The following is a 26,063-nucleotide window of genomic DNA, read 5'->3' as shown; positions in this document are numbered from 1 at the left end:
CTGGACATGCGCCTTTAAGAACAGAGAATACTGGATAAGCGCCTTTAAGACCAGACAATACTGGACATGCGCCTTTAAGAACAGAGAATACTGGATATGCGCCTTTAAGACCAGACAATACTGGACATGCGCCTTTAAGACCAGACAATACTGGACATGCGCCTTTAAGAACAGAGAATACTGGATAAGCGCCTTTAAGAACAGACAATACTGGACATGCGCCTTTAAGAACAGAGAATACTGGATAAGCGCCTTTAAGACCAGACAATACTGGACATGCGCCTTTAAGAACAGAGAATACTGGATATGCGCCTTTAAGACCAGACAATACTGGACATGCGCCTTTAAGAACAGAGAATACTGGATATGCGCCTTTAAGACCAGACAATACTGGACATGCGCCTTTAAGACCAGACAATAATGGACATGCGCCTTTAAGAACAGACAATAATGGACATGCGCCTTTGAGACCAAGGAATACTTGTCATACGCCTTTAAGACCAGGGAATACTGGCCGAGTGCCTTTAAGACCAGGGAATACTGGTCATGCACCTTTAAGACCAGGGAATACCGGTCATTGTGATGTAGAGTGGATGTGCCCCTTTAATGCTAAAAATCGTTGCCCCAGTGTGAGCCGGCCGGGTGGACCAAGATGGCCACCGTGAGGTGCAGAGTTAATAAAATCTCGCAGAGAGCGAGAAGCGCCAACTTAGGGGGCGGAGCCAAGGACACGATGTTGAATAGGCCCAAGCCGGGGCCTAAATTTCTGTAGCAGGCGGGCGACACCAGCGGGGCGACACCAGCGGGGCGTTTCAGGCGAGACTTCATGTGGTCGCCTGCTGCTGGTGTGGGGAGATCGGGACCATGAAAGGAACCGTCGCCCCTGAAGTGAGCTCAGGCATGGCTTCCCACGTCGCAGGAGAGGGTACGGGGAGGTATACTCGCCGTGCTCGCCTGTTGATGGTTCGGGGGAGATCATTAAATAAATACAGAAAATTAAATACATTCTGTAAAAAGCAAATCAAGGCAGCAAAGATTGAGACAGAGAGACTCATTGCTAGAGAGAGTAAAAATAACCCCAAAATATTCTTTAACTATATAAATAGTAAGAAACTAAAAAATGATAGTGTTGGCCCCCTTAAAAATAGTCTGGGTGAAATGGTGGATGAGGATGAGGAAAAAGCCAATATGCTAAATGACTTTTTTTCATCAGTATTTACAAAAGAAAATCCCATGGCAGACAATATGACTAGTGATAATAATTCCCCATTAAATGTCACCTGCTTAACCCAGCAGGAAGTACAGCGGCGGCTAAAAATAACTAAAATTGACAAATCTCCGGGCCCGGATGGGATACACCCCCGAGTACTGCAGGAACTAAGTACAGTCATTGATAGACCATTATTATTAATCTTTAAAGACTCCATAATAACAGGGTCTGTACCACAGGACTGGCGTATAGCAAATGTGGTGCCAATATTCAAAAAAGGGGCAAAAACTGAACTCGGAAATTATAGGCCAGTAAGTTTAACCTCTACTGTGGGTAAAATCCTGGAGGGCATTCTAAGGGATGCTATGCTGGAGTATCTGAAGAGGAATAACCTCATGACCCAGTATCAGCACGGGTTTACTAGGGACCGTTCATGTCAGACTAATTTGATCAGCTTCTATGAAGAGGTAAGTTCCGGACTGGACCAAGGGAACCCAGTGGACGTAGTATATATGGACTTTTCCAAAGCTTTTGATACGGTGCCACACAAAAGGTTGTTACATAAAATGAGAGTAATGGGGATAGGGGAAAATATGTGTAAGTGGGTTGAGAGCTGGCTCAGGGATAGGAAACAAAGGGTGGTTATTAATGGAGCACACTCGGACTGGGTCACGGTTAGCAGTGGGGTACCACAGGGGTCAGTATTGGGCCCTCTTCTTTTTAACATATTTATTAATGACCTTGTAGGGGGCATTCAGAGTAGAATTTCAATATTTGCAGATGACACTAAACTCTGCAGGGTAATCAATACAGGGGAGGACAATTTTATATTACAGGATGATTTATGTAAACTAGAAGCTTGGGCTGATAAATGGCAAATGAGCTTTAATGGGGATAAATGTAAGGTCATGCACTTGGGTAGAAGTAATAAGATGTATAACTATGTGCTTAATTCTAAAACTCTGGGCAAAACCGTCAATGAAAAAGACCTGGGTGTATGGGTGGATGACAAACTCTTATTCAGTGGCCAGTGTCAGGCAGCTGCTACAAAGGCAAATAAAATAATGGGATGTATTAAAAGAGGCATAGATGCTCATGAGGAGAACATAATTTTACCTCTATACAAGTCACTAGTGCGACCACACTTAGAATACTGTGCACAGTTCTGGTCTCCGGTGTATAAGAAAGACATAGCTGAACTGGAGCGGGTGCAGAGAAGAGCGACCAAGGTTATTAGAGGACTGGGGGGTCTGCAATACCAAGATAGGTTATTACACTTGGGGCTATTTAGTTTGGAAAAACGAAGACTAAGGGGTGATCTTATGTTAATGTATAAATATATGAGGGGACAGTACAAAGACCTTTCTGATGATCTTTTTAATCATAGACCGGTGACAGGGACAAGGGGGCATCCTCTACGTCTGGAGGAAAAAAGGTTTAAGCATAATAACAGACGCGGATTCTTTACTGTAAGAGCAGTGAGACTATGGAACTCTCTGCCGTATGATGTTGTAATGAGTGATTCATTACTTAAATTTAAGAGGGGACTGGATACCTTTCTGGAAAAGTATAATATTACAGGGTATATACACTAGATTCCTTGATAAGGCGTTGATCCAGGGAACTAGTCTGATTGCCGTATGTGGAGTCGGGAAGGAATTTTTTTCCCCATGGTGGAGTTACTCTTTGCCACATGGGGTTTTTTTTGCCTTCCCCTGGATCAACATGTTAGGGCATGTTAGGTTAGGCTATGGGTTGAACTAGATGGACTTACAGTCTTCCTTCAACCTTAATAACTATGTAACTATGTAACTATGAAAGGAACAGTCGCCCCCTTCACTCCGTTAATTAAAAAATAAAAATTTACAGAAAAGTAAAAAATAAAATAAAAACGTTGGGGTCTGGCATCGCCACGCTCCCCGATCGATTAAATTTTGCCATGTCAGATTTCAGACTGTTGATCCCTTGTTGGTGGATTGTCTCACCAAAAACAGTGGTGTGGTAGGAGCCCTTTATAGAGGGCACAGAAGGGCTCCTGTGATTTGAGTTAAGAGAGATGTCAGCAAAACTATGGTTCAACTGGCAGTGACCTATTGTGTATGGGGCCCAGAAGCAGTCAGCCCATTACACACGTCGCTCCTTTTAACATTAGGAAGCTCTTCACCAATTTTCCTTGAAGAGCCACAACAGTAAGACCAAACTTATTACAAAAAAAACAAAACAAAAAACACAACATTAATCACATTCAGGCAGAACCATAAAGTCAGACATACATAACAGTGAAGGTCTCAGCCCTGGTGGATCTTTATTTTTGGTGAAAGGAACCAGACAGATCCAGAGGCAGCATGTATCAGGCACCAGCAGCTGCTGCATTTCAGAGAAAGACATACTTTAAAAGCTGCCGGGGACCAAGCCGCGCTGGCGACTATTCGGAAAGGCTTCTCCCCACCTGCTGACAGTCTCGCCCTCACATACACAAAGGGAGAGATCTGTCACTCAAAGGAAGCTGCTGGGCAGAAGCCCACGAGAACCTTCTTGTCCAATTATTTGACCCGAGGTTTTTAAAGTGTTTTTTTCTGCAAAATGAGCTACGTTTTGCAGTAATCATACATCCAGTGTCTTATACATGCATCAGCTTAAAAGAGCTTGTCCAATAAACATGAATTACCTAGGCAGAGAATAGTTTGCAAGTGAATGACCACTGGGGGTCCAAATGCTGGAAGCCCCACCAAATTCTCAAGGTTCCCTTTATGAGTGGAGCAATAGCACACAAGTTCCCTATAGTAATGGGTGGGATCCCACAGCAATCATCATCCATTGTAGGATTCATGGTAATTGTAGCCCCACGCTAGCCTGTTGTGGCACTTCACACAGAATATGCGACTAATTGTCTCAGATTCGGGTCTCACCTGTGGAATCTACACCCAACTACAGACTGCGGGACTCCTTGCATGCCATAAATCTGTCAGTTTTTAGAACATAATTCTAAGGCCCGGTTACAGTTGTGTCTGGACTGTTATTTTATGACTGGTGAACACAACCAATAACCAAGTCCACCATCGACAGCTGCACAGAGATAGATCACCTCTCATGTCAACATGCACAACATTTCCTACATGAAACTAGGAGGAGATCAGTGTCACCGTGAGTTTTTAACATATAGTACAAATATATAAAGGAAACGAAGGTTTATAAAAAAAAAAAGTGACAAGGTCAGGCTCATATGACGGAGACTGACTCAGTGGACTGTTCCCATGAACTTGGCCAAACATCTAACAGGCGCAGTTACAGCGTAATCCTTGGTATAGAAAATGTTCAGCACAGCCTAGAAGGGGAGGTGCACTGCACAGTCATAGGATCCCAAACCTTGATATGTGGAATATAGGCAACTAGCACACTCCAATAAATTGTGGACACCGCGTAACGTCCAGAGTTCCTTCCCTCCCACAAGTCAGACTTACTTCCTGCCCAGTACTGGCATATAATTCCCAGTTAAGTTCGTTCTATATGCAAATTAAGTAATTACCACCGGGGTCCTACCCAAGTGTACCACTACATTTAGCACACTGATGAAGGTCCAGTGCAGACCGAAACGTTTGTGACTACTGTATGTAAATAAATCCCCCTTTTTTGCATCACAATTTATTGGTGTGCTAGTTGCCTATATTCTACAGCGTAATCCTTGACCTTGTGCAGGAGAAGCAGCGGGGCACGTTGCCATCATGGCATTTAGTACCTGTGTGTCCTGGCAGCTCTCGACTCACTCGCACATTTCCTTCTCTGGTTTTCAAGTTGTAAATGGAGCAGATATTGTCTAATCCTCCACAAGCTACGTAGTTTCCAGATGGCGCATAAGCACAAGTCATCACCCAGGAGGACCGAAGAGGAATGGCGTGCATCTACAAGAACCAAGAGAATTATCAGACAAATAAGCCACAGAACAAAAAGACAGAACTCGAGATGTAATTATCTATTCTTGTACTAGGAATAAGGGACTCCTAGCAGAGACTGCACATTTTGTGACCTGCAGAGGTACCCCATACCCCCCAAGATAGGTGAGAAGTGTCCATGCATTACTACACCTAGAATGGGCAACTTCTCCTGTCCCCAGCGTCAGTCTGGTCCTAATGGGAGCCATGTGACAATATTTATACCACCCGGCTCACAGAATGGCATGTCTATGGAAAGGAGTCTCAGATTTACTTATGGACACTGACTTCTGGGTGGTCTGAGCCGCAGTCTCGTGATTCAGAACAAGACCAGGAAAACACTGGGAATTTAAAGTAATTTAAGAGGAACCATCGTTTAAAAAAAAAAAAAAAAGTATCGGAGCACAGTAGCAGGACACTGCTCCCAATGCAGCAGAGCAGGAGCCAAGGGTCATTAGCATATCACATCCGATGCCAGACAGTGTGACTCCAGCCATAGAAGCAGGCTCTGGAGCTGAGCCTGCTCCATGCAGTACAAGCGTCGGCTGTGTTACTAGCCCAGCATTAGACAAGAACATAAAAAGTTGAACTGATGCAATTAGGTTAAGTGCCACTGTCAAGCGTGATGGCAGTATTTCAAGTCTCCCAGATGGCGGCCGTCACTTCTGACAATAATTGGCAGCCCTTCTGAAGGTCGCCATGTAAGATCTCATAAGACACCCAGCTTGCGACTGGAGATGGTCCTCTGCGCAATACACTGCAGTACTAATGTATTACAATGCACAGCACAAGCAATCAAGAGACTGCAGGTTATCAAAGTACACAAAGAACTAAAATTAGGTACATATAGAAACTTATTTGGTAATGCAACATGCGGAATTGCTTTAAGAGCATATAAAAACCATTCATGCTGCCCTCAAAGAAAAAAAAAAAAAAAAAAAAAAACCACCACACAAGCTAAGTAAGCAAAACACCAGCCCTCACACAGGGCAAGTGATGAAAAAAAAAAGAAAATTAAATTAAAATTTGGCTTGTCACTTTTTTTTTTTTTTTTTACTAACAATTAGACACAAATAAATGTACCTTGTTTGTTGTATAACTGTCCCAGATAATCAATTTCCCATCTTGGGACGCACTCACTAATAGCCTAGGGAAAGACAGAACACAAGCATGAGAGATCAGACGAACATACTAGACTGAAGATCTAAAGAAGTGCAGTTCTTGTAGGATCCTTCCTGGGGCTCACGGAGAAATCATAAGGCAAACGATTTAACAGATCCAAATACCTGGCCAGATAAATGGCATCTACACCCACCGATCGTCTGCTACCATTTACATGGTCCAACCATCTCTAACATTTTTGACCTTCTGTTCATAGGACTGAACATGCGGCTGACAAACAAGGATTTTTGGTTATCACAATACAATGAATGAGAAAAGGAGAAATGGTTCTCTGACATCTCAACCTTGGGCAATGATGGGGCCCAAGTGTAAGGGTAGCAGAAATTTCCCGAAGAAAACCGGAAATTTTCTGAAAGAAATCCGCTTTTTTTTTTTGCGTTTTGCAAGCGTAATTAGCGTGCAGAATGCTAAAGTTTTCCAAGCGATCTGTAGCATCGCTTGGAAAACTGATTTGACAGGTTGGTCACACTTGTCAAACATAGTGTTTGACAAGTGTGACCAACTTTTTACTATAGATGCAGCCTATGCAGCATCAATAGTAAAAGATATAATGTTTAAAAGTAAAAAAATATTAAAAAAATGGTTATACTCACCTGCAGATAGCCGATCTCCTCAGCGGCTTCCGTTCCTATAGATGGTGTGTGTGCAGGACCTTCGATGACGTCGCGGTCACGTGACCGCGACGTCATCGCAGGTCCTTCACACACACCATCTATAGGAACGGAAGCGGCAGCATGCACCACTGAGAGGCGGGAAGACTCCGGGGGCCATCGAAGGTGAGTATACCACGATTTTTTATTTTAATTCTTTTTTTTTTTTTTTTTTTTTTACCAATTATATGGTGCCCAGTCCGTGGAGGAGAGTCTCCTCTCCTCCACCCTGGGAACCAACCGCACATGATCTGCTTACTTCCCGCATGGTGGGCATAGCCACATGCGGAAAGTAAGCAGATCAATGCACTCCTAGGTGTGCGGAATCCCCGCAATTCCGCAAATTTAATGAACATGTTGCTTTTTTTTTCCGCGATGTGATTTTTTCGCGGAAAAAAAATGCAACATTTGCACAAGAAATGCGGAATACACTGAAAATAATGGGAGGCATATGTAAGCTTTTTTTCGCGTTTTTATCAAGTTTTTATAGCGAAAAAACGCGAAAAATACTGAACGTGTGCACATGGCCTAAAGGTGAAGAGAGAAGAAGACTTCTGCCAAGCTCTGCATCTGAATATGGAAGATGTACCCCAGCTGATCTAGAGAAACACATACCTCGAGTCAGAGCCCCAGTGCATGGCATAAATTTTAGCTAAGTGACCTCGCAATGTGCGTCGAGTTCGCATTTGGATTCGGCCTACGGAGTCCAAACTGGTTGTGATCTATTGTGACGGGGAAATTAAAAGAACAGTTAGAGAGGAATCGTGGAGAAGTGGTCAGTATACTGACAGGACAGCCCAACGTACCTGGACGAGGGTTGTGTCGCTGCATGCTTTCCGGGCATCCTACAACAAAGAGAAGTCATTGCAATGTGTCAAAGACGTAATAATCCAGAAGACATACCCACGGCATGAGCAGAACATCACATTCTGCATAGTCACAGCCATACTACATTCTGCACAGCCAGCGAGTCGCAGATTACCACAACTGTGCAGAGACCGGATTCTGCCTACAGGTCACTAAAGGGCATCTAAAGGAGGATTTATGGTGATACAGGGAGCGGCCATTTATTCAAGTCCAGTCTACGCTAAGTCACCACAAGACCACGTCTAATTACATGTCAAAGGGATTGCCTGATTGATGGGTTGGTCCAACCCCAGGTCCACCACCTAACTGACAGCCTGTCCTAAGCTTGGGCCATCGAGAATTCACACTTTGCCTATAAAGCAGAAACCTGGAAAATAGAGGGTGAAAAAAAAAAATGTAATTTACTTGCCTTTAAAGGAGTTATCCATCTTTATGGGACAATGTGTTTTTATTCATTTAATTTTTTTACTTAAATTCATGTATTTGGGGTTAAAAAGAATGTTTGCAATTGTGTTTAAGAATGTAGCATTATTTGCCTTCTATAACCTCATCCTGCGTTATCGCTGGCTGCAGAATGAGTTAACAGAGAATCTGTCAGTCAGCGGATTTATGGTCACAGACCACATCACAGTTGAATGTGAGGGGGAGCCTGTAAAAGCCAAATGGTGCAAAGTCTTTAATGAAACCCATTTGCAAATATGGTTTTCGAACATGCATTTAAATAGAAAAATAAAAAAAATAGTCCCCAAAAGGTGGATAAACAGCTTTGAAAGTTTTTTTTTTTTTCTTCAAATAAACACGTGTATGCTCACATCTGAGTCAGAGGGCACCATGGTGAAACTAAGTGAGTCCCATTATGAGGCAATGGGACTCACTGGTTGGCACAGATGTCTGGAGTGCTATGGATCAGGCGCTGTGTTCTAGTATCTGCTCATGTTTGAGACCTTGACCCTGGTGTGAACACAGCCTAAGGCTATGTTCACACGTTGCGGTTTTTGCTGCGGATCCGCAGCGGTTTTGACGCTGCGGATCCGCAGCAGTTTTCCATGCGGTGTACAGTACAATGTTAACCTATGGAAAACAAAAACCGCAGTGCACACGCTGTGGAAAAATCCACGCGGAAACAAAGTAGCATGTCACTTTGTGCGGATTCCGCAGTGGTTTTCAACAAGCACCAATAGGAAAGTGCAGTTGAATACCCACAGAGGAATCCGCAGAAGAAACCGCGTGAAAATCCACAGTGAAAACTGCAGTGGTTTTGCACTGCGGATTTTCTAAATCCGCTGCGGAAAAATCCGCAGCAGAATCCGCAACGTGTGCACATACCCTTAAACTGATAACGTCAGTGACAAATGGATCTGATGGAGAATCTACTTCTCTATACAAACCAAAGCCCAGCTAATTCCTTGCCGTGGTTGGTAGAACAGGGTCAGGCGTATGTGCAATATCCCAAAATCAAGTCTTACTCGGATCTGATTCCGCAGCTGCTCGGCTTCTTGTCGTAACTGTTCCAGTTCACTCATCTTGAAAGCCTGGAACGATTACACCCCTCAGCGACAAACCGCAAGAACAGATCTAGAAAGAAACAAGGGAATACAGATTATTTATACATTACATAGGTTTATTACACACATTCTAAATATACACAAGATATCAGTAAAACACATTGGTGGTTTGTTTGCTCGTCACACACAGATTTGTTGGAGATGATGTGTATTTGCACATATGTGAACATAGTCATTAATATAGAGGGTTAAAAAAGGAATCAGATCAGAGAGACAGTCTGTGAACTTTCCTCTGCTACATTTCCTGACATCACTGACAATTCACTCCACCAAAGATCGTCTAGCCTTCCATTCACACTGCACATTACCAATAATCATTTTCGGACACATTTCTGATGTAGCGCCCATACCCTGAGTCTAGGGGTGCAGGGACCTCTGTAGATGTCCATCTAGAGGACACTGTATTAGATGGTCACTATAGTAATGCCCTACTAAGAGCAGTCATAGCTACACGTTTGTGAGGTCCATGTGATGTACAGACAGACATGCCATTCCAGCTGCCAGGCTCCCCATACTCCTACAGGTTTGTGTGCGCACGCTCTGGGCCATCCTCACCAGGAGGCAAAACAGGAAATGATCTTGGGTGCAACCTTGATCTGAGGTCAGTGAGCCATTGTCTTCCCCCTTGTGCAGCTCTGGAAGTGTATGAAACCGAGGTGCCTCCATCGGACATTAGCACAAAAACAGGAAACAGTCAGCCCCGCCTCTGGTAAGGAAGTAAACGCTGTTTACCCTGCGCTTCCAGTCCTCACATAGAACCTGACAGATGGTGACAGTCATACGGGAACGAAGAAGCAGCCTGGTGAACACAGCATCATCTCAAATGTAGTCACCTGGTCAGGGAAAGCTACACCGGGCAGTGCCAGTGCTCCAGCCACAACACGTCTTACATAGACCTTCCCCAACGCTGAGCGTCTATACAGGGACTGGAAGCCAAGCCCTTCTATGGAGGGTGCCTATATGGGGAAAGATCAGGAGACGTAGTCCAATTATAAAATGTAAGTGTGCAGCACACATTAAAACTACACACAGGCTTTTCCCATCACAGAAAATGGTGGCACCGTGAGGAGAATCAGTCAGGGTTTGACTGGCAGTAGAATAGAAGAGCTGGTTTAGCACAGCAGAGCCTCAACATTGTTCCCAGTCCAATACTATTCAAGACATGTGCATTATGGCAGCTCAGTACTTGTCACCAAGTCCTTCAGTTAGTCCCCCGTTCTGCCAATATACACGTTCAGTAGTTGAGCTAGAAGCAGGAGGGCAGGGCCAGACTACACAAGATTTGTTGTCTGTTACCATAGTGACAGATCTGCAGAGGAGAGCTGGAAACAATGGAAATACATTGCTAACTATGGCTCCTGCCCTTTTAATTGTCCAAAGCCTGTCAACAGGCAATGAAGGACAGTCTAAAGGAGACTGACATGGAGGTAACCTCATTTGTCTGGTGAGACTGGGGAGTCTAACCTGAGCTCACAGGAATCGCCTGACTCCCAACATTTACTGACCTGACAACTCCCAGGAGAGGAGAGCTGCGCTGCCATGTCATTACCTACAGTTCTCTGGACCCCAGGTATCAGGGAATAATGCCCAATACCTAGGATAGATGTAGACCTTCTCTGGGGGCGTTTGTGGTGTCATTCCTCACCGCTCCCACCCATTTTCTTGTGTAATGCTGCTTTCTTATGACTGGACAACATCACACGAGGGAGATCGCAACTGCTCCTAGAGCATAATCTCTGGTAACAACCCCCTCGGTTTATGAAAGAATTAACATACTAGGCACCCAAAAATTTTACAGCAAATATGTCTGCCATTGCAAGAAGAAAGGCAAAAAAAAAAAAAAAAAAAAAATTATTCGGCTCCTCAGCCTCTTATGATGTAACCCATTTAACGGTGAACAGTCCTCTTTAAACTTCCCCAATTCACGCGTTTATGGCTCTCACTAGTGAGGAGTGCAAGTGGTGGCTACGCGAGTTTGCACACAGTATCGCGGGTGCTCAAGTGACATGTTAGTGTCCCCGCTCACGCATGTTTCGCTGTGCGGTTAGACAGCCACAAAATATGCGGGGCTTGCTCCTGTTTGTCAGGCAACTCCAGCATGTTTTGAGGCTCTCTAACAGCAGTGAAGCATGCAGGCGCAGGGACTCTTAACAGGTCACTCGAGCACCCACGATACCTTGTGCATACCAGAGCACCCTAGGCAAGAACCTGTAACAAGCACTTGCACTCATCACTAGACCTCACTTTATTCACAAGGGTGGTCAGGTTATGACACGAAAGAACATTCCCTAAGCTTCCCACAAAACTGGAAGAATTGGAAAATAGAGGCCTAGCCCAAACTGAAAATCATCCCTGAACCATAGTCCTTCCACCACTAAAGGTACCTTCACACTAAACAACTTTACAACGAGAACGACAACGATCCGTGACGTTGCAGCGTCCTGGATAGCGATCTCGTTGTGTTTGACACGCAGCAGCGATCTGGATCCCGCTGGTCGGAGCTAGAAGTCCAGAACTTTATTTGGTCGTCAGATCGGCGTTTATCGTCGTGTTTAACATCAAAAGCAACGATGCCAGCAATGTTAAACATGGAGCCAACGACCTGCGAGAACGATAAGTGCGTCACCGCTACGTCACAGGATCGCTCCTGCATCGTTGTGGAGCTGCTGTGTTTCACATCTCTACAGCGACCTAAACAGCGACGCTCCAGCGATCGGCTCGTTGACTATCGCTGCAGCGTCGCTGAGTGTGACGGTACCTTAAATGTTACAGTAGTAACCAACGCCAATATTGCTGCAAAACACAAATGGAGGAATGCAGCCTCCCATATGAATTATTTCTGTGTAGCCATGGTACGGTTCCTTAAAGAGGCCATATAACAGTCACAAGGTATCGCTGTGAAGGGGGAGATCATGACAATGGGGGCCAGAAAGTTCCGTTAGATGAGTACAGCAGTAGCTAGTCACCGGCTACAAGAACTGTGGTCGCACAGGATCACTACTGCTCCATATATCAGGATAAGTGGCAGTTTCAGATGTCGGGCGACATTTATCACCTATCCTCTGCACAGGTGGCAAAATGGGCAGAACAAAGTGTCGCTTCAGGTTACTAGTTACAATGTATGCCAAGCAAATCAGAGCATATACGTGGGGTGAGGGGGTATTCAAACACCCCGTGTGCCTGCAGTCTTTCTGGCTCATCTCCGAGGTTCTGTACGTAGTGGTGGCCGCCATGGGAGGTGCTCAACCATTGCCTGGTGATGAACACTGCGGAGAAGCCATAGCAGAGCTGGTGAGAAGTCATGTACTATTGTGCTGAGCACCGTCTGAGAATAATAAAAATACAGCAAGATGCCAATAGTACAGAGTTACGCCAGCATGTGCCATTATATGGCTGTAGGTACAGATGCAATCAAAATTAATCAACCCCCATTGAAAGTTAAGGCCCCGTCTCACATAGCGATTTACCAACGATCACGACCAGCGATACGACCTGGCCCTGATCGCTGGTAAGTCGCTGTGTGGTCGCTGGGGAGCTGTCACACAGACCGCTCTCCCCAGCGACCAACGATCAGGGGAACGACTTCGGCATCGTTGAAACTGTCTTCAACGATGCCGAAGTCCCCCTGCAGCACCCGGGTAACCAGGGTAAACATCGGGTTACTAAGCGCAGGCCGCGCTTAGTAACCCGATGTTTACCCTGGTTACCAAAAAAAACAAACACTACATACTCGCCTTTCGGTGTCCAGGTCCCTTGCTGTCTGCTTCCTGCTCTGACAGTGCCGCCGTACACTGAGAGCAGAGCGCAGCAGTGACGTCAGCGGTGCTGCGCTCTGCTCTCACTGTACGGCCGCACTCAGTCAGAGCAGGAAGCAGACGGCAAGGGACCTGGACACCGAAAGGCGAGTATGTACTGTTTGTTTTTTTTGGTAACCAGGGTAAACATCGGGTTACTAAGCGCGGCCCTGCGCTTAGTAACCCGATGTTTACCCTGGTTACCAGTGAAGACATCGCTGGATCAGTGTCACACACACCGATTCAGCGATGTCAGGGGGGCCTCAACGACCAAAAAAAGGTCCAGGCCATTCCGACACGACCAGCGATCTCACAGCGGGGGCCTGATCGCTGGTACGTGTCACACATAGCGAGATCGCTACTGAGGTCGCTGTTGCGTCACAAAACTAGTGACTCAGCAGCGATCTCGCTAGCGATCTCGCTATGTGAGACGGGGCCTTTAGATTAGCACAATTTCCACACTTTCTGCAGTTTGCAATTTATGTAGCTCAACAACAAAAGGTTTCTCTAAATCCAGCAAAGAATGGCACTCTGGCCATTAAGCCCTGATGCAAATGCGAGTCTGCAAAAACAGCTCATGTGTGCAGATGCAAGGTGCCAGACCCACACCGTTACCATATTGATGACCCATCCATAGGATCTGTATGACCAGACCACCCAAGTTATTTTTTGGATCATTCAAAATTAGTGAAGGTCAATGCATATGAGAAATGGGCAAAGGTCCCTCAGTGGTGATGAGCGAACGTGCTCAGATAAGGAGCTATATGGGCATACTCCAGCGCTAACCAAGTGTCTTCATGGTGCTCCAGAGGTTTAGTCCCCGCGGCTGCCATGTCTCGCGGCTTTGACAGCTGCAACACATGCAGGGATAGCCCAACAGCAGCAAGACATACAGACTCAAGACTCCTCTTTTGAGCACACTGAAGACACTCAATGAGCACACGAGCATGCTTGGATAACAGTACCTGAGAACGTTCACTCACTCTTCCTCAGGAACGCTGCCAGAAGCTGGCGTCTGACTATACGTCACGTTTACAGCAGGTCATAACAGCCATGGACTTCTCTCAGTGCTAAAGACGCTTGTCATGAAGGGGCTAAATAATTCCAAGACTGCAATTGTCATTAACAGTGGCATAACGGTGCTGAACTTGGAGGAACCACCTGCTATATCAGTTGTGGTGAGATGTTTATATGGTTGTCTCTTTGGTTTATTGCAGTTTGTAAATTTTGCTAATAAAGCCAATTTTCAAAGGGTGGTTGAATAATTTAAAACTACAACTGTATTTACAGTCATGTACATTTACACTTGTGTACTCGGCGCAGCGGTACATGACGGCTCTATACAGCAGCGATGGCACGGTGACATATGACGGATGGTAGGTTCTATGTATACCTTCCATGTGTAATTTCACGGCATAACTTACATGTCCCTCCGATTTCATTCTTGAGCTGCGGATTACCTATAGTTTATGTAGATTTATGACTGACGCTCTGTGCCCCTTATTCTACATCATTCTTTGTAACCCTATAAATTCCTTTCTATGGGTTCGACAGCTACAGGTGATGTCTCCTAAATGACATATGTAGTAGATCCCTTCTTTCCATATAATTACACTAAGGTATCAGGAATATACACACCTTTGTTAATTAAAAGATGTGCCTTTTACTTTTTTATTGTATGGGAATCCCCCTTATAGTATCCCCTTATTATTGCGGTATTAGGCAGCTTTACCATTTGTCCATTGATTTTTTTTTTTTACTATGTATTATTATTACACTATCTGTTATGGATAGATTAGCAGCTTTCTCTATAATCCTCCAATGTCATTTAGTAGCTACCTAGGTTACTTTATACCATGATCTATATACCGTCAGGATACAATTCATTTATGCAATTGATTTGTGCATCAAGTGTGGTCATTGATTTTTATTTTTTTTTTCGGCACCATATTTACTCCCCACACACTTGTATTTTAATGTTTTTATTATTTTTTTACTTTAGTCTGTTATTCAATAAAGATTATTTATGTGTATCCATTATTAATAGGGGTCTCTCTATTGGATTTTTTAAACTGCAGGATCACTAGTCCATAAGCAAACTTTGTAAGAAAAACAGAAAAGAAATGTATATCTACATGGAATGCATACCTTTTTATCACCATCCAAAAAAATAAAAAATCCCAATGTACAAGTTGCAGTAAAGTATAATTGCAACAAAGTTCTGTGGATAAAATGTAAAGAAAAACAAGAATGAGAATGCAATGATTTGGAAATCTTAGTCATATTTACACCAAAACACAGATTAGGAGGCGAATATTAGACCATTTCTCATTTTTTTTTTTTTTTTACTCACTGACAAATTGATGGAAGTAACATCTCAAAAAAACTTGGGATAGGGCCATGTAGTTTATTTTTTCTTTAATTGTTCTAGAATTTTTAGGACGCACTTGCTCACAGATTAGTGCATCTGACCATCTTTTCTTCTGAGACTCAGCCTCTCTGACATGATCATTCTATAGTCATGCGATCTAGCAGAAAATTGACGTGCCAGTTGTTTTGTATACTAACACTTCCTTTTCTAGCCTTTTGTTACAGTCCCAATGTTTGAGATTTTTTGCTGACAAACTGTAGGAGTTAATTTTTCATTAAATGTAATTGAAAAAAAAAAAAAAAAAGTCTAACTTCCACTTTCTGATCTGCGTTCTGTTTTGTTGTGAATAAAATATAGCAGTAAGATTTCCAAACCACTGCCTTCTAAGATTATTTACATAGTGTCCCATCGCTATGGGCTCTTACAGACAACACTGAAGGCATCTTCAAAGCCATAGACTAGAATGATTTCCTTGGGTTTGTTAGTTGTTTTTTTTTTTTTTTTTTTTTTTTTTAATCGGTAAATTTTTATAACATTTTTCAAATATAACAATTGAAAATAAGGATTCAATAAATCCAAACAAATACATTCAGAAACATTTTCTAAAGATCCATTAGCAGAAAATTAAAAAGGAGCTTCAAACGCAAAATATAGTACAATGGACTCCCCCAGTGGTGAAAAATCAAAATGTAAATTGATAATGGAGAAATAAATTCCGCTGAGTTTTCTATTAACACTTTCCAATACAGTTACAGTTGGCACCACTGTATACTAGCTCCATTTATCAATATACCAAGTAAAACTTATTAACTTAACCACACATATAGGAACAAGACCAACACAAAGTAGGATAAGGAGCGAGAAAAGCACAAAACCAATAGTACTAAGGAGAGAGAAGACACCTAGTCACTATTCCGAGCCCAATAATAGTCCCAAGGGGCCCGAACTGTGTCAAATCTGTCCACACTCGCTCTCATCAAGGCCATCATATATTCCATCCTACGAACGTCAGCAATCCTGTTCAGAAAATGTTGATTTGGGGGGCGGGGGGGGAGGCCTGATTCCAGTGAAGAGCCATCAAGCACCTTGCTGAGGTAAGAATATGAAGTAAAAGTCTAGCTGAATTCTCTCTCATCCCTTTAGGGGGGACATTTAGAAGGTAATCTAATCCAACCGCCACAAAGAGGACCCTGCTTTTTAACGCTCTCACCTCCTCCCAAAAACCAATGATCTAGGAGCAAGGCCAAAAGATATGGAATTGTGACCTCACCTCAATTAATAAGGGTAATGAGATCATAGGACTAAATGAGATCATACAGCATACACACAATACTGTACAATACTGCCCCTGTATGGATGCGTGCACGGTTACTGCCATGCAATACAGTAATAGTGGTCATACAGAGGACGCTCATGAATCAACACACTGAAGATGAGCCGATTATATATATATATATACACACACACACACACACGTCAGGGAGTTCGTGGGACCGACTATCTTCCATGGGTAAGCGTTTATAATTACACCAGTGTACCTTGCGGGTGGCGGTATTATAATTGACATTATGCTATGATGCATTTGATTGATAACATGCTGTGCCCCCTATATTGTGTACACTGGCATATATACTGGGCTCGCACCATGGTCTAATACTATAGGGGTCTGTGTCCCCATGAACTTTCTGCTGTACCACTAGTTTGTTTCTTGGCTTGTTCCTGTGTTTTGTACACCATATTTATATGATTGAATTGCTTTTTGGTATCTATGTAATAAACTGTGCATTTTTATAATGATTTTTGAGATTCTATGCCTACTCCATTTTTCTCTTGTGTTGGATTTATCAGGGAGTACTCTCATACAAAGAAATGATTATTGTGACATTGTTGATGGAAGAGGGACATTAGTTTCCTCTTGGCCACGGTGTAATCCTGTGCTACATGACTCATTTAATCGACCTCCACACATCTGGTACATGCTTGGGAGCAGTCTCCCAAACACCGTAAGGTACCACGTTCATCTGTTCATAAGCCAATATGTGAGTTTATACACCACGCCACCATCATACAGTACAGGAAGGAGACGGCTCTGCCTCCTAGAGAGGAATGTACTAACCACCACAGGACCACGCCACCATCATACAGTACAGGAAGGAGACGGCTCTGCCTCCTAGAGAGGAATGTACTAACCACCACAGGACCACACCACCATCATACAGTACAGGAAGGAGACGGCTCTGCCTCCTAGAGAGGAGTGTACTAACCACCACAGGACCACACCACCATCATACAGTACAGGAAGGAGACGGCTCTGCCTCCTAGAGAGGAATGTACTAACCATCATAGGACCACGCCACCATCATACAGTACAGGAAGGAGACGGCTCTGCCTCCTAGAGAGGAGTGTACTAACCACCACAGGACCACACCGCCATCATACAGTACAGGAAGGAGACAGCTCTGCCTCCTAGAGAGGAATGTACTAACCACCACAGGACCACACCACCATCATACAGTACAGGAAGGAGACGGCTCTGCCTCCTAGAGAGGAATGTACTAACCATCATAGGACCACACTGCCATCATACAGTACAGGAAGGAGACAGCTCTGCCTCCTAGAGAGGAGTGTACTAACCACCACAGGACCACACCGCCATCATACAGTACAGGAAGGAGACGGCTCTGCCTCCTAGAGAGGAATGTACTAACCATCATAGGACCACACTGCCATCATACAGTACAGGAAGGAGACGGCTCTGCCTCCTAGAGAGGAATGTACTAACCATCATAGGACCACACTGCCATCATACAGTACAGGAAGGAGACAGCTCTGCCTCCTAGAGAGGAGTGTACTAACCACCACAGGACCACACCGCCATCATACAGTACAGGAAGGAGACGGCTCTGCCTCCTAGAGAGGAATGTACTAACCATCATAGGACCACACCACCATCATACAGTACAGGAAGGAGACGGCTCTGCCTCCTAGAGAGGAATGTACTAACCATCATAGGACCACACTGCCATCATACAGTACAGGAAGGAGACAGCTCTGCCTCCTAGAGAGGAGTGTACTAACCACCACAGGACCACACCGCCATCATACAGTACAGGAAGGAGACAGCTCTGCCTCCTAGAGGTGACTGTACTAACCACCACAGGATCACACCACCATCATACAGTACAGGAAGGAGACGGCTCTGCCTCCTAGAGAGGAATGTACTAACCATCATAGGACCACACTGCCATCATACAGTACAGGAAGGAGACAGCTCTGCCTCCTAGAGAGGAGTGTACTAACCACCACAGGACCACACCGCCATCATACAGTACAGGAAGGAGACGGCTCTGCCTCCTAGAGAGGAATGTACTAACCATCATAGGACCACACTGCCATCATACAGTACAGGAAGGAGACAGCTCTGCCTCCTAGAGAGGAGTGTACTAACCACCACAGGACCACACCGCCATCATACAGTACAGGAAGGAGACAGCTCTGCCTCCTAGAGGTGACTGTACTAACCACCACAGGATCACACCACCATCATACAGTACAGGAAGGAGACGGCTCTGCCTCCTAGAGAGGAATGTACTAACCATCATAGGACCACACTGCCATCATACAGTACAGGAAGGAGACAGCTCTGCCTCCTAGAGAGGAGTGTACTAACCACCACAGGACCACACCGCCATCATACAGTACAGGAAGGAGACGGCTCTGCCTCCTAGAGAGGAATGTACTAACCATCATAGGACCACACTGCCATCATACAGTACAGGAAGGAGACAGCTCTGCCTCCTAGAGAGGAGTGTACTAACCACCACAGGACCACACCGCCATCATACAGTACAGGAAGGAGACAGCTCTGCCTCCTAGAGGTGACTGTACTAACCACCACAGGATCACACCACCATCATACAGTACAGGAAGGAGACGGCTCTGCCCAGCGTCGGACTGGAGTAGCTTGGGCCCACCAGAGAAAATCATTCTAAGGGCCCACCATGCTTAAGGGGTACTAGCTGCAGAGTCTTCCCTTAGCTTCCATCTGGTCAAGCACGCTAGACACAGGATACATACAAGTGACACACACCAGTCACACGCTAGACACAGGATACAAATACGTGACACACCAGTCACACGCTAGACACAGGATACATGCACGTTACACACAGCCTCATCATCCCTCCTTCTCCACACAGCTCATCATCCCTCCTTCTACACACAGCCTCATCATCATCCCTCCTTCTACACACAGCCTCATCATCATCCCTCCTTCTACACACAGCCTCATCATCCCCCCCTTTTCCACTCAGCCTCATCATCCCTCCTCCACGCAGCCTCATCATCCTTCCTTCTCCATACAGCCCCCTCATCATCCCTCCTTCTCCATACAGCCCCCTCATCATCCCTCCTTCTCCATACAGCCCCCTCATCATGACCCTTTTTCCATACAGCCCGTCATTATCATCTCCCCTTCTCCACACAGCCCCTCATCTTCCCTTTACAAGCCCCACTCAAGTTACATCAACCCTTTCCAAAATACATCCTCTCACCACTCTCACTGAATCCTGGGTCTTCATTCCTATTGGTGCAAGGGTCCATTGTGCAGCTTATCGGTGCTCTCCTCACGGGGCTCCATGGTGCAGCCTCTCATTTCATTCCTCTCCAGGCAGCGCAGCAGCCTCAGAACAACGCTGCTTCCTGCTTTCAGGTACCTGGTCTGATGGAGGCCCCGCCCCTTCCGGTGACATCATGCCATTGCCCTCAAAAAATCAACTCCGCTCTAGAGGCTGTGTGCAGTGCAGTCTCACAGCCTGTGGCTCTGTTTTGTGCGTGGTGTGTTATTCCACACCCGGAGCCAGCCGTCTGCACTGCTCAGCAACAAGTGATGTGATGTGAGCGCTTTCTCATCACCTGCTGCTGCGGCTTTTATTGATCTCATCCAGCGCACCACAGCTGATAGAGCGGTGAGTGCCACAAGATCAGTAAAAGCCGCAGCAGCAAATGATGAGAAAAGCCGGATTACTCACCGGTAATGCTCTTTTAATGAGTCCACGACAGCACCCCACATGAGAGAGAGGGATCCGCCCCATAGGAACAGGAAACCTACAGAATAAAAGGAGGCGGTCCCCTCTCCTCCTCAGTTTAGTTTACAGAGTACAAAAAGGGAACCGCAAAAGCTTTAGTATTAATTCTTATTCAGCAACATAAATATCTTAAACTCTATACAACCATTATTTGTGAATTTAAAAGGAAGAGCTGTGCATAACTTAGGGAGGGTAGTAAATGGGTGCTGTCGTGGACTCATTAAAAGAGCATTACCGGTGAGTAATCCGGCTTTTTACCCTTCGCCACGACAGCACCCCACATGAGAGATTTTCAGAGATTCATTATTTGGGTGGGATTACTGTATTAAGAACAGCTCTACCAAAGGTCAGATCAGAAGATGTAGATAGATCAAGTCTATAATGGTTGTAAAAGGTAGAAGGTGTAGACCAAGTTGCGGCCTTACATATTAAATGGATCGGTACATCTGCTTGTTCCGCCCAGGAGGAAGCCATGGCTCGTGTTGAGTGCGCTTTAATACCCGCTGGAGGAATCTCGCCTTTTGATGTATAGGCCAAGCAGATAGCATCTCTAATCCATCGAGATATGGTAGCTCTCGTGACCCCATGTCCTTTCTTGTGGCCCTGAAAGGAGATAAACAGAGCCCTACTCTCCCTCCATGTCTGACACCTTTCTATATAGGTCAGGATGGCTCTTCTGACATCTAAGGTGTGGAATTTATGCTGTTCTGGAGTTACAGGTGAATCAAAAAAGGAAGGGAGAAATATCTCTTGGGACCTGTGGTAGGTGGACGCTACCTTAGGGAGGTATGAGGGGTCTGGTTTTAGGACTATCCGATCATGGAATATCAGTAAGAAGGGTGGGTCTACTGATAGGGCCTGGATGTCGCTAACCCGTCTAGCTGAGGTTAGGGCTACCAAGAGGGCTACTTTATATGTCAGGATTTTTAAAGGTATTGAATCTAGTGGCTCAAATGGGGAGCTGGTTAAGGCCTCTAGCACTAGATTTAAATCCCACGGAGGTAGACGGGGAATATGGACCGGTTTACTACGTTCACAAGATTTTATGAATCTGGAGATCCACCTATTAGCTGCTATATTGCATCCATATAGGGCTCCTAATGCCGAGACCTGAACTCTTAAGGTGTTTACAGATAACTCCAACTCTCGGCCTTTTTGCAAGAACTCTAGAATAGGTGTGACTGGAACTTGCTTAGTGAACGGTACCGTGTAAAAGTCTAAGAATTTATTCCATACCCTACTATATATCAGGGTGGTAGATCTTTTCCTGCTCAATAAGAGGGTGTTTACTAGTTCTGTTGAGAACCCTCTTGATCTTAGTAGTTGCCTCTCAAATTCCACGCCGTCAAGTGAAGACCTTTCACTTGCGGGTGGAAAAAGGGGCCTTGGGACAGCAGCTTCTTGTCTGATGGGAGAATCCATGGATCGCATAGGCACATGGTCTGGAGACAAGAGAACCATGGTCTTTTCGGCCAGAATGGTGCAATGAGGATTACTCTTGCTTGTTCCCTCCTGATCTTTCTGATCTCTAGTGGAATCAGAGACATCGGAGGAAAGGCGTATGCCAGCTGGAACCTCCAAGGATGGTGGAGAGAGTCTAACATATCTGGGTGATCCATGGCGTTCAGGGAAGCGAACTTTCTTACTTGCCGGTTGTCTCTTGTGGCAAATAGGTCGATTTGTGGTATCCCCCATGATTCTGTTATCATACTGAATATGGATCTGTTTAAGGTCCATTCCCCTTGACGTAACTCGTTTCGGCTGAGGTAGTCTGCCCTGATGTTCTCTACACCTCTTATGTGCAGGGCTGTTATAGATGTTAGATGAGTCTCTGCCAGCTGGAAGATGTCTGCAGCTATGGTCATTAGACTTCCTGACCTTGTACCACCCTGACGGTTCACATATGCCACTGTGGTGGAATTGTCCGAGTAAATTCTTACATTTGCTCCTTGAATCTGCGGAAGAAAGTGATTTAAGGCATATTCTACCGCTTTTAACTCCTTCCAATTGGAGGAACATGACAATTCTGCCTGGTCCCAAGTATCTTGGGCCAGACTGTCTTCCATATGTGCTCCCCACCCAATAGGGCTGGCGTCGGTGGTAATTATTTTAGACGGGTCTATTATCCATGGCACACCCTCTGAGAGGTGGTCCATGTCTAGCCACCAGGATAGTGATTCTAAGACATCTTTGGAAAGAGATATTCTGCTTTCTAGATGTCCGTCTTTTCCCTGAGCCGACAATACCTCATACTGTAATTGACGAGTATGAAATTGTGCCCATGGTACAGCAGGGATACATGATGATAATGACCCCAGTAAAGACATGCCCTTCCTTAGTGTCATGTAGGGGTTGCGTATTGCGTCTGATACCCTTGATTGTATAGTCAGTTTCTTTGCCTGGGGGAAGAAGCATCTCTGACTTACGGAGTCTAGCTGGATTCCTAGAAATGTCTGGACGGTTTCTGGATTCAGCCGGGATTTTTCGAAGTTGACGATCCAACCTAACTCCTGTAGGGACGAGATCGTATTAGATAGACGAGTTTTACACTGAAGCATAGAGTTTCCCACCACTAGAAAGTCATCTAGGTAGGGTATTATCAAGGTATCTCGTTGACGTAGATGAGCCATCACTTCTAATATCACCTTAGTGAAGATGCGGGGGGCCATAGAAAGCCCAAATGGCATTGCAACATACTGAAAGTGACGAACCTGTCCTTCCAGGGTGACTGCTACCCTTAGATACTTTTGATGTTCGGCATGTATGGGAAGATGATAATAGGCATCCTTTAAGTCTATTCCGGCCATGACACACCTAGGAAACAAGAGTTTTATGGTTGAACTAATGGATTCCATTTTGAAGGTATGATTACGTAGGAAGGCGTTTAATCTCTTGAGATTTATGATGGTTCTAAATGAACCATCAGGCTTATTGATCAAAAATAAAGGGGAATAGAACCCCTTCCTTTCTTGATCCTGGGGAACTTCTATCAGGACTTTTTTAGACAGAAGAGATAGGATCTCTGATTCCAGAGCCCTTTGTTGGTCTTGACCTTTTGGAGATGTTACTATAAAGGAATCCCAAGGGATTCGGTCAAATTCCAATTTTAGGCCGTATTGTACAATGTCCAGAATCCACTGGCTGGATGTTATTTGTTTCCACCTGGGGAGGAAGAATTTTAATCTGCCGCCCACCTGCTGGTTAGCGGTATTTGCGTTTCGGGTTATGGGACCCGCTAAAAAAGGCACCTTTTTGCTTCGGGTCCTTCGACTCCCATCGCTCCCTTTGTTCGAACGGCTTGTTCCTGGTAAAGGGACGTCTTTTGAAGGCTCTCCTGTAGGATGGAAGATACTGGTTAGGGAAGCCTTTTTTCCTTTCTCCTGCTTTACTCAGGAGTTCGTCCAGCGCTTTTCCGAAAAGGAACTCACCCTGGCAGGGGATCGCACAAAGTTTTGCTTTGGCCTGTGCGTCCCCTTTCCAGTTCTTTAGCCAGAGTGCTCGCCGGGCTGTGTTCACTAGGCCGGCTGACCTGGCTGCTAGGCGTAGCGAATCCACAGAGGCATCAGCCAGGAATGCTACTGCTTCTTTGATTAGAGGGAATTTCGGCAGGATTGACTCTCTCGAAGTTCTACCTCTAATTTGTTCCTCCAGTTGCTCCATCCACACTAGTAGTGACCTCGCAGTGCAGGTACTAGATATGGCGGGCCTGAACGCCCCCGTGTTGGCTTCCCATGACCTTTTTAGTAAAGCTTCTGCTTTACGGTCCAGCGGGTCTGTCAGGACTCCTGAATCCTCCACCGGTAAGACCGACTGTTTGGTTGTGGAGGCTACAGCGGCATCAACCTTCGGCACCTTTGACCAGGTATTTAGCTCCTCGTCGCTGAAGGGATAGCTATGTCTTTTAGAGGATGATGGTAGAAAACCTCTATTTTGCTTATCCCACTCTTTTTTTACTATTTCTTTAATAGTTTTTATGACGGGGAAGGACCTACGTTTCCTCTGTCCTAACCCCGCGAACATGATGTCCTGAGCCGATTTACTTTCTTTCTCATCTGAGCACCCCATCGTGCTTCTGACAGATTTTATTAAATGGTCCATACTGCTGTTGGGAAGACAAAGTCCCCCTTCAGTCTCGGATGAGCTCGGCTGGGATTCCGCTTCACCTGAGGATATACATACATCCTCTGACTGTGAACTGACTGGAGACTTGGACCTACTAAGCTGACGGGTACTGGTGGTACTTGTCTGCGCCAACCCCTGCATTTCTTCCCGGATCATAGCTCTGACATCTGATGGAGTCATTATGTTTTCCTGCCGTAAGGTTTGCATGATACACTCCGAACACAGTTTTTTAACATAATCATCCGGGAGGGGCTGCGTACATAAAGCACATTCCTTGTGCTTGGACTTGTGTGTCCTTTTCTTAGTCTAGAGCAAAGATACAGGAGGAACATATATCAGCATATAGGAAGAGACTCTTTCAAAAACTCACCCAGTGAAGCTGACAGGTACCGGTTCTGGAGGCGGATTTCGTTTGTTGGTAGAACCCTTCTCTGGAGGTCGACCACCACTCTTTGTGCTGCTCTTAGCGCTTCTCTCCTTGCTAGGAGAACACTGTTGCACTGCGGGCAAGTGCGCATCGTCGGCCGGTGAAGCCATCTTACACACACCGGCCCGACGCTAGCGCTGCATTTTTGAATCTGCCGCTCATTCTCCTGCCTCCCCGGACCAACCCGGAAGTGCTCCAGCGACTTCCGGGTTAGACGCGCCGCTCTCACTCACCATGCGGCGGCTAGGGATATTAAGCCGGCCGCAGCAGCGCGCGCGTCCTCACGGTGCCGGGCGGACCCACGGTGACCGGACCCGGACCGTGGATGCTTGGCCAGACGAGGGGGGAGGCTGCAAGCAGGGGCTCCCCCGCCGCTGCTTCTGGAACCGCAGCCCCTGCCGTTCCCTTAGATACCGACGCAGGCGGGTGCATGGCCCAGGGATTCCTCTTCATCTGTAGGTAAGCTGGGTCCCTGTAGGAACAGGAAACCTAAACTGAGGAGGAGAGGGGACCGCCTCCTTTTATTCTGTAGGTTTCCTGTTCCTATGGGGCGGATCCCTCTCTCTCATGTGGGGTGCTGTCGTGGCGAAGGGTAAAAGCGCTCATATCACATCACTTGTTGCTGAGCAGTGCAGACGGCCGGCACAGGGTGTGGAATAACGAACTCACCGCTGGGTGCACGCAATCCTAATACAGGGCAGAGCAAGCACTAATGAGTGAGGCAGGAGTCTGTTGCTGGTGAGGGCCCACTGGGAGGCGGGCCCACCGGAGGATTCTCAGATCTCCCGGTCGGCCAGTCAGACGCTGGCTCTGCCTCCTAGAGAGGAGTGTACTAACCACCATAGGACCACACCGCCAT

At 45.7% G+C, this 26,063-nt stretch overlaps 2 protein-coding genes across 5 annotated transcripts in view; both read right to left on the bottom strand.

Annotated features, from left to right (window-relative positions):
- GNB4 (G protein subunit beta 4) overlaps positions 1 to 26,063 on the bottom strand; it is a 192,957-nt gene that overhangs the window by 13,598 nt on the left and 153,296 nt on the right. For 3 of the 4 annotated variants that reach the window (XM_077290471.1, XM_077290473.1, XM_077290470.1), the window contains exons 2-6: positions 9,305 to 9,413; positions 7,778 to 7,816; positions 7,587 to 7,693; positions 6,223 to 6,286; positions 4,947 to 5,109 (exon numbers count right to left, since the gene is read on the bottom strand). In XM_077290471.1, coding sequence (XP_077146586.1) covers positions 4,947 to 5,109; positions 6,223 to 6,286; positions 7,587 to 7,693; positions 7,778 to 7,816; positions 9,305 to 9,361 — 430 coding nt within the window. In that variant the 5' untranslated portion in view covers positions 9,362 to 9,413. Of the gene's footprint in view, positions 1 to 4,946; positions 5,110 to 6,222; positions 6,287 to 7,586; positions 7,694 to 7,777; positions 7,817 to 9,304; positions 9,414 to 10,236; positions 10,355 to 26,063 lie in introns of those variants that run through there. The other variant, XM_077290472.1, reaches the window with a different exon arrangement.
- On the bottom strand, positions 9,389 to 25,781 carry LOC143803991 (uncharacterized). Its single transcript, XM_077281741.1, has 3 exons — positions 24,084 to 25,781; positions 22,408 to 23,989; positions 9,389 to 9,413 (listed from the first exon to the last, which is right to left on the bottom strand). The coding sequence occupies exons 1-3, from the start codon at positions 24,982 to 24,984 to the stop codon at positions 9,389 to 9,391; spliced, it is 2,508 nt and encodes an 835-aa protein (XP_077137856.1). The 5' UTR covers positions 24,985 to 25,781.

The sequence above is a fragment of the Ranitomeya variabilis genome, chromosome 2, assembly GCF_051348905.1.
Source record: "Ranitomeya variabilis isolate aRanVar5 chromosome 2, aRanVar5.hap1, whole genome shotgun sequence".
Classification (NCBI taxonomy): Eukaryota; Metazoa; Chordata; class Amphibia; order Anura; family Dendrobatidae; genus Ranitomeya; species Ranitomeya variabilis.
The sequence above is the reverse complement of the archived record's forward strand: the minus strand, read 5'-3'. Positions and strand labels throughout refer to the sequence as shown.